At 59.9% G+C, this 8,992-nt stretch overlaps 1 protein-coding gene across 7 annotated transcripts in view; it reads left to right on the top strand.

Moving 5' to 3' along the window:
- Positions 1 to 357: 357 nt before the first annotated feature.
- AXIN2 (axin 2) overlaps positions 358 to 8,992 on the top strand; it is a 31,088-nt gene continuing 22,453 nt past the window's right edge. The window contains exons 1-2 of one of the 7 annotated variants that reach the window (XR_003131818.3): positions 358 to 533; positions 3,212 to 4,142. Coding sequence is in view for 6 of the 7 variants with exons in the window: in XM_025436587.3 (XP_025292372.1) it covers positions 3,328 to 4,142 (815 nt within the window). In the remaining variant the exon portion in view is untranslated. Of the gene's footprint in view, positions 534 to 1,097; positions 1,203 to 1,989; positions 2,103 to 2,134; positions 2,352 to 2,990; positions 4,143 to 8,992 lie in introns of those variants that run through there. The other 6 variants (XM_025436587.3, XM_025436594.3, XM_025436591.3 and 3 more) reach the window with 6 other exon arrangements.

The following is an 8,992-nucleotide window of genomic DNA, read 5'->3' as shown; positions in this document are numbered from 1 at the left end:
GAAATCTGCTTGCTTGCAGTTCTGGCGGTGGCCAGAACGCTACAATAAACTGTTGCTCTGCAGAGCTGGGGAGGGCGAGGGCAGGCAGTGGGGGGGGGGGGGGGGGGCGGGGGGAGGAAGCCGGGGCAGAGAGGCCGGAGAACTTGAAAGGCGGAGTTGGAACTCCGGCTGAGAGCGCCCCCGGGGGCGGCGGGGGCCTGGCAGGGGGCGGAGGAGGACGCGGGAAGGGTTAAGGCCGGAGCCGGGCGCGCGGCGGGGGCGGGCGGGCGGGCGGGGCGGGCGCGGGGCGCTGTCCCTTTAAGGCGGGCGGCGCGGGCCTGCCGAGCGCGGCTGTGATTGGCGCGGCGGGATCACTGGCGGCCGAGCCCGGCCCGGGGGAGTCGGCTGGAGCCGGCTGCGCTTTGATAAGGTCCTGGCAACTCAGTAACAACCCGAGCGCCGGGAAATAAAAATAGCCGCTCGCAGCCATGGACCTCGGGGCCGCCCGGCGTCCCAGGCGCCCGTTTCCCCCGCCGAGAGCCCTGCAGTAGAAGGTGGGGGTGCGGGCGCGGCCCCCGCAGGGCCGCTTCAAAGGAAGCCCCCCCGGGCCGGGGCCGGGGCCGGGGCCGAGGTCGCGCGGGGCCGCGTCGCGGGCGCCGGGGGCGGGCGGGGGTCCGGGCGGGCCGGGGGGGCGCGGCGGGCCGACGGCCCCGGGGAGGGGCGGCAGGGGCGCGGGGGGCGGCCCGGGGCGCGGCCGGCGCGTACCTCCCTTTCAGGACCGTGCGCTCGGCTCGCGCCTTTGAAGTGCACAGTTAAATCCACGGCGCAGTTTTTGTTGGACGCGCCCGGAGGACATTTGGTGCGCGGAGTGACTGCTGGAAACAGGACCCGCGTTGAAAGCCGGGCCGGGCGGGGGCCGGAGGGGCCGGGGGCGGCCGCGGCGGGGGCGGGGGCGGGGGCCCACTCGGGTCTTTTGCATAAAAGGGGCGGCGGAGCGCGCCGCTCGCCCTCCCTCCCTCCCTCCCGAGGCTCCCGCTCCAGCCCCGGGGTCGTCGTCTCCCCGCGCCGCCCTCCCCCGCCGCGCGCCTCCCGATGCTCCCCGACGCCGCGACCGGCCCGGGGGGGCCCGGGGCTGCCGCCGCCAGCCGAGCCGGGGGCCGGGGCCGGGGCCCTGCCCGGGGCGCCTGCGAGGTCTCGCCGCGGAGCGCGCGCGCCGATGCCTGGTGAGTGCCGAGGCCGCGGCGGCCGGGCGGCCCGCGCGCTTTGATGTGCCGGCGGCCTTTGAAGTTGGCAGGCCGGCTATTTCGGGGCGCTCTCCGCGCGGGCGCGGCGCCCGGCGCTCCGGGGGGCTCGGCCCCGCCGCCCCGCGCGCCCGGAGCCCGGAGCCCGGGGCCCCCCTCCGCAGCCGGGCGGCGGGGCCCCCGGCGGAGAGACTTCTGCAAGTGGCGGCGGCGGCGGGGGCGGCGGGGGCGGGTCTCGCCCCCACCCCCCGCCCCCCGCCCCCCCGGGGTCGCGACGCTGCGGCCCTCACGGACGCGAGCCGGGGCGCGAGTGCGCGGGAGAGCTGCGGAAGGTGGGATGAGAGGGTGGCGGCGCCCCCCGCGCGCCCTCCCCGCCCCTCCCCCGCCTCTCCCTCCGCCCCCTCCTCCCCTCCCGCCTCTCGGCCCCCTCCCCGCCTCCCCCCTCCCCTCCCCTCCCCTCCCCTCCCCTCCCGGCCGCCGGGCCGCGCTTAGGGGCCCCGAGCGCCGGGCCAGGCTCAGTCTGCGCGCAGGAGCGGCCCGAGCCCGGGGCGCCCGCGCCGCCCGCGTCCTCCTCCCCGCCCGGGCCCCGCGCCCCGCGCCCCGTGCGGACAGGCAGGGACTCCGCGCGTCGCCATTGCTGGACCGGGCTGCCGCTTTCCGTGCCTTGGCTGCGGGCGCCTCTGCGAGCGGCGGCGCCGGGGACCGGCCCGGGCTCGGGGTGCGGCGAGCGCCCCGGGGGCTGCGGCTCCCGGCCCGGCGGCCCGAGAGGCCCCCGCCCCGGGGCTCTGGACGCGCTCGGTTGGATTTGGGCCGGGGGGGGGGGCGGGCCGGTGGGGCTCGGCGGAGATGAGAGCCCGGCCTCGGGCCGCCTTCGTCTTGCAGGTAACGGGGCCGCCCCACCTTCCCCCCGCCCGCACCCCGCCGGCTGCGGGGTCGCGCCCCATCCCCCGGCCCGCCCGGGTCGCTCCTTCCCGTGCTGGGGAGAGCGCCTTGTTTATTGGTTAGAGGAGACTTTTTCTCTTTTGGAGAAAAGACAGGATTGAGGTCAGTAGAGTTTGGGATTCTTGGCACAGGCAGTGGTAGCGTGAGACGGTTTCTGATCCGGTTCTGCAGGGCTTGCGGCTCCGGGAGGTGAGCTGGGGGCGGGGGCGGGGGCCGGGGCCAGGGGGCGGCGGGTCCCGAGGCTGCTCAGCGCCTCTCGCAAAGTTTGAAGATCAAAGTCTTGTCTGAGCGGGTGGGTTTCTGGTTCTGGGGGACGGGGGCCGCCGCGGTGTGGACTTGAGCCGGATTCTTGGCGGGAGGCGGGGGCGCAGCGGACATTTACATCTGGGTGGAGGGGGGCGCCCAGCTGGGAGCCCATTCCGCCCCTCGCTGGGCGGGCTTCTCGCTCGGCCGCGGATCTTCTGAATTTTTAAGGAGTGGGAAGGGGGAGCGCCGAGGGAGAGGGTGGGTGGGGGGAATGGGAACCAGATGCCGGGGAAGGGCACGTTTGGAGCTCGAGCTATCTGTGCGGAGCGCCGAGTGGGGAAATTTACCGAAATTGGTTTCACCTGCACACCGCCCGGCGGCTCCGAGTGCGCGTCTTTGGAGTTGATGCTGTCGTGGGGGAGGGGAGGGGAGCGGAGGGGAGCCGAGCGGAGGGGAGCCGAGCCGAGCCCAGGCTGCCCTGCGTGCGCCCCGGCCGACCGGGTTTTGGAAGGTTCAGTCTTACACCTTCCAAACCCCTCCGCCCCCACCTCCCACCCTCCGCGCTCCCCGCTCACCTTCCCCGCCCCTCCCCCCCAATTGTGCAGGGAGCTCAGATTTCGCCTTTGAAAAAGCAGCGTCTGATACTTTAGATGAGCACCTCGCAGATAGCTGGGTTGCTTGATTTGAATTTGAGGAGTTGAAAAGCCTGTTTACTTTCTTGCTTTGATGTTGGGTAGATCTGGTTTTGATTAGATCAATACCCCTTTCTCTCTCCCTACCTCCCCCCTTCCTTTTCTTTCCAGAAAGGAGGCTCAGATGAGCCCCTGCTGACTTGAGAGAGAAAGAGAGACCACGCTGATTGCTGAGAGGAACTGGGGGAAGGGAACAAACAAACTCCGTCGCGAAGAACTCCCTCACCATGAGCAGTGCTGTGTTGGTGACTCGCCTCCCAGACCCCAGCAGCAGCTTCCACGAGGATGCCCCCCGACCCCCGGTTCCGGGGGAGGAAGGGGAGACCCCGCCGTGCCAGCCCGGGCTAGGAAAGGGTCAGGTCACCAAACCCATGCCCGTGTCCTCCAACGCCAGGCGCAATGAGGATGGGTTGGGGGAGCCCGAGGGGCGGGCGTCCCCGGATTCCCCTCTGACCCGGTGGACCAAGTCCTTGCACTCCTTGTTGGGCGATCAAGATGGTGCTTATCTCTTCCGCACTTTCCTGGAGAGGGACAAATGCGTGGATACCTTAGACTTCTGGTTTGCCTGCAACGGATTCAGGCAGATGAACCTGAAGGATACCAAAACTTTACGAGTAGCCAAAGCGATCTACAAAAGGTACATCGAGAACAACAGCATTGTCTCCAAGCAGCTGAAGCCTGCCACCAAAACCTACATAAGAGATGGCATCAAGAAGCAGCAGATTGATTCCATCATGTTTGACCAGGCACAGACTGAGATCCAGTCGGTGATGGAAGAAAATGCCTACCAGATGTTTTTGACTTCTGATATATACCTCGAATATGTGAGGAGTGGGGGAGAAAACACAGCTTACATGAGTAACGGGGGACTGGGCAGCCTCAAGGTCGTGTGTGGCTATCTCCCCACCTTGAATGAGGAAGAGGAGTGGGCTTGTGCGGACTTCAAGTGCAAACTGTCACCCACCGTGGTTGGCCTGTCCAGCAAAACCCTGAGGGCGACGGCGAATGTGAGGTCCACGGAGACTGTTGAAAATGGATACAGGTAAGACTTGGGCCGTCTGGGGAGGGGGCCCGGGAGGGCTGGGTGGACTCGGCAGATGTTTCGAGTTAAGTGGGGGGGCGGATGGTGGGATGGATGTGCTGCAGAGGCTGACAAAGGTCTGTTGAGAGCTAGGACCGCTGGCCACGGAGCCTTTGATCTTGGCTTGTCGTTGTTTAAAGTGGGGAGAAGTGCTGCAGACACAGCTAAATCTAAACCTGCAGTCTTCCAGGACTCACTTCAAACAGTGGCAAGCAGTATTCATTAATGCGGGTTACTTATTAGCCTGGACCAGTCTTAGAAGGCTGAGAGAGAGAGAGAGAGAGAGAGAGGATAGCAGCTTTTGATGCCTCTGAGTCACCGAATACACTAAGCACCGGTTTTGGAGGGGTCATTCACCACTAATCTGGAGAGAGGAATTAATGTGGCTTGGGAGGCAGCTGGGTTGTGGAGGCAGGAATATCGTGCGCACCCATTGGACGTGGGGGTAAGTGGGATCTTTTGAACTCCTCTGTTAAGATAAGAGCCAGCAATTGGCCTAACCGCTGAGGTGGTGGTTCTCTTTGTAGAATTCGGCACGGAACCCTCCTAACTGGGGGAGGTCCTGTGACTTTCCTGAATATAGGACCTCTGAGCTTTAGGCTCTGCTGGTATATTAATCTAGGTTTTAAATGCTTGCAGCCTGGGGTCAGGCCTCCACGGACGGTTGTGCGGCTTAGTGCTGGCGGAGAAGAGTCGTGGACAGAGGGGACGGGCCCCTGAAGTACTTTCCCTTTTTGAGGCTTCAAAGATCAACAGCCCTTTACGGAATGGCCAAGCCTTAAGATTCTTGACCTTTGGCAGCAATTTCAGACCTCCTGCTAGAATGAGTTTTTCAGTGTCTCTCCCTCCCTCCCCCTCCAGATACCCAAAATGAAGCTCTCTTTTCTAGATCCTTGTTGTTGGCATGCAGTGGAGAGGGGAGCACTTGATTGCTGTCTGCATGGCTTAGCTTGCTGCCCCTCCTGTGTTTTCCTTCGCGTGTTTGGGACCGGGGATGCACTCTGATGGCTGCCTCTGTGGAGATTGCCGTCTCCCTGTAGGGTAGGGTGTCCAGTGTCCGGCAGTAGCTAGAGGGGCAGGGGAGTCGGGTCTGAGCCTGATCGAGGGGTGATTGAGAGGTGATTGAGAGGTGATTGAGAGGTGGCGGAGAGTGGACTTTTTCACTGGGAGCGAAGAGCTTAGGCTCTGACCACCAGAGGGCGCTCCTGCAGCCCCCGGAGCTGCTTTACCCGATCTCAGACATCTGGTCTACACCTAAGTGGAACTGGATTGGCTTTTGAGAGGAAGCATAGGATCACGTGAAAGGAGTTGTTTCAGCATCTTTAAGCTGATGGTTTCAGATTGTTCTGGGGAAGATACTAGATCGGGCCTCTGTGCCTGGGCAGTCACCCGGCGGCACCTGCTGCTACCGCCCCGGTGCATTAGATGCACATTCTGGTAAATCTGTGCTGGTCTCCTTGCTCTCCGGTTTTGGCAGCTGTAGCGGAGACTACTTAAGTCCTGTGGTAAGGCTGCTTCTCCAGGGGCTTTCCGACAGTGGAGCTTCTGTGTCTTCCCAGCATCAGGACCTGAGCGTCCCTTCTGTAAACAGCACCGCGTGTGGTTTGTGTGTGGTTTGGGATGGCACCCGGAAGAAAGTGCTCCCAGGCAGGACCCTGCTGCGACCCCTCCCCTTTGTGGGTGGGCAGGAGAGAGCCAGCCTGTGAGTGCCCCTCCTTCCAAAGGCCTCCCCTGGGATTTTACCAGGATTAAACTTTCTAGAGATGACTCTTGTGAAGCTCTTGAGATCCTGGGAGCAGGGACCAAAGATCCCTTGTGTTTCCAGTGCTTGCCTTCCTGGTTGTGAGCTGTGGGCACGTTTGATCCATATAGCTAACACCTTTTCACCTGTCCCTGGAGTTGCTACGCTCTGTGTGTGTTTCCTCCCACTGTTGGGTTGAAATGAAGTGTTTTACCTGGACTCCCCGAAGCCCACACGTCTTAACTGGGCATCATCACAGATAACTTAAGACCTATCTCATTTCGTTTTGACACGCAAGCTCTTCAGGTGTACCTATGGTGTATTGGGAGGTGTCCCAAATTATTCCAAGGCCCAGCTTCCAGCCCTGTTCACTCATCACTACCTGAGGGTTCCCAGATGTCCTCCTGTACAATGATAGGGCACCATCCCTTCTGTTCATGTCTTACATTGCTGTTGGGATCAAGATAATAGACCAGAAAGCCCTTTGTAAAGGGAAATGTTCCCAACTCTCGCAAAGCATTAGCATTCGAATCCTTGAATCATGATAAGGAGTGGATTTGTGAAAAGGGTGACCAGGTTAGGATACCGCTTTCTGAGAGTGACTCTGGGCTTCTAGATTCACTGTAAAGTTGGAGAGTAGTCCCCACCCCCAACTCCACCCCCCTGAAGTCTGTCTTTTCAGCCAGTTCTTGGGATGTAGGGATCCTGTCCAACTCTTTCAAGCCCGCCTCCCCTTCCAGTAGGCTCACTCATCAAGCAAGGTACGTGGCAGATGGGATGGGCTTCAGAAGCCAGTGACATGAATGAAACCGACAACTCGAGCCCTGCTGAGGGGTCCGCCTGCCTTCGCTGTTGAGGAGCAGCCTTGGCAGCTGGGTGCCAAGAGCGCTGGCTCGTCTTCCAAGCCCTGTGTTTACCTTGGTCACTCAGCGGAGGCCTCCTTTCTAATGACTTGTTTGTGTCCTCACTGATTTGGTGTCAGGTTTAATATAAATAGTTGGAACGGAAGAGCAGGAATTATTCTCAGAGGGAAGGACTCTGGTTTGTGAGTGCTTGAGTGGGCTGCCTGGGCTTTTGATGGTCTCTATAAATAACTTTGAGCAAGAGTGACCGGTTGGTGGAAGCACGTGTAAAAGCCCCACTGCGCAGACACTCGCGTGCACGCACATACACACACACACACACACACACACACACACAGTGTTGAGGTGTGTGTAGAGGGGCTGTGGGATTAGGAGCTCAGCCCAGCATTTATTTTGGGAAGGACACAGTGTTGGGCTCACAGAGTGCTCCCTTGTGTCCTTCCCCGTCTGCCCTGGCACTGGGGCCATCCTGTGCCAGCTGGGTCTCCTCTGTCTCCCATTGGACCCTCTCCTCTGGCCTCCCTTAAAAATAAGTCAGGCCTAGCAGATGGCCCTCTGCTGGCTCCAAGTGCTTCCTGTTCTCTGAAAGAACTCGCTGATGAGGCCCGTTTTTGTGCGAAGCCACTGGAATCAAGCTTGGCTTCAATTATCAAAGAAAATGATGCCATAGGAAAGATATGCTGGAAGCAGTAGCCTCCAGTTAGAGGCTGGAATCTCTGATGAAGGCAGTTTGCTGAGACACACTTGTAGAAGTCCGCCTCTCCGAATGGCTCAGCCACCCAGTGCTAGGCCCCTCCCTGAGCACCCCCTGCTCTTGCCTTAGCAAACTGCCCTTTGGGCGGTGACTTGGTGAGTACATGGTCAGAGGGCTTGTGGAAAGCCCTAAACGCACAGCTTTCGAAGCAAATACTTTTTTAAGTTGCATTGTTTTGAGAGGAGATCCAGAAGGAGGCCCCAAAGGTCAGGTCTGTTGTGACGCCTGGATGGCAGCTTTGCCCTGCTGTATGGGGAGGGGGCAGGGGCCACAGCACTGGCATCTAGATAAGAGATAAGAGTAAGCTGGGGAGGGAAAAAAAAAAAAAAAGCCAGCAAACAATTTCCCTTCCCTTAAGGTCCCAGGAGACTGTGCTACCTGACGGCTGAAAGCCCTTTGCACACGCAAGCTTCGAGCGGAGGTCCGTGGATGCATTCCCAGTGCAAAATCTGTACCATAGGCCTCTGCTCTCTGTAGGAATTTAAAATCCTTGCAGTAACTGTGAGAGCACAGCAGCCCCGAGAAATAATCAAAGCATCTGGGTACAATTACTGTAGCGTGGTCGAGTTTCTTTCTTTCTTTTCTTTTTCTTTCTTTCTTTCTTTCTTTCTTTCTTTCTTTCTTTCTTTCTTTCTTTCAGATTCAAGAAAAGAACTCTAATCCACTCTTAAAATCATGTGGCGATTTTGACAACATTCTGGGTTCTTAAAAATTAAGTTTCTGTCTCTCCTCCACAACCCTGCTCCTTCTTCGTCTTCGTCCCCCCCCCCCCCCCCTTATGATTGCAGGAAAATCCAAATACTTTCCTGCAGTCAAGTGAGCTAAGGGCAGTATAGTCCATGTTTAATTACTGGTCGCACAGGAGCCCTCTATTTTGGAAGCGAGGGAGGACAAGTTTATTTTGGGATCCGTGTGTTTTGTGATCTACTCCAAGGAGTGCAAAGCCGTGAGCACACATGGGATTTGGGGAGGGAGGAGGGATTTCTATTGAGTCATTTGCTCCCTGTAGAGGTTGACTTCAGGACATTGTCACTGAGTTAATGCCACAGGGACAGAGCGGTGGAGTCAGAGAGAGTGTCTGAATGCTCTTTAGGGCTCTGTGGGCTCTTTTGATCTTGCACTAATGCCTCTTAGACTAAAATACTTTTCAGCAACCCCATCAGATGGCCCTCAGGTCTTTTAAGGAAGTTCAGCAAAGGCTAGAATTTCTGCCATGCTCGGCCAGCTGGGGAGACACAGAGAAGACCGATCTGGTCCTTGCCCTCATGGAGCTTACAGTCTGGTTGCACAGGACAGGCATTCATCATGTAGACACACCAGCGCCGCGTGACTACGAGTCATGCTAAATTCCGCAGAAGAAAGAAGGGCCACGACAGCTCTGTTCTCCTCGGCAGCTGGTTTGGGGGGGGGTATTACTAATATCTCTCCAAATCACAGTGCCCTGGTTCTTCAG

Source organism: Canis lupus, chromosome 9, assembly GCF_003254725.2.
Source record: "Canis lupus dingo isolate Sandy chromosome 9, ASM325472v2, whole genome shotgun sequence".
Classification (NCBI taxonomy): Eukaryota; Metazoa; Chordata; class Mammalia; order Carnivora; family Canidae; genus Canis; species Canis lupus.
Note: the sequence above shows the minus strand (reverse complement) of the source record. Positions and strands in the feature narration are given on the sequence as shown.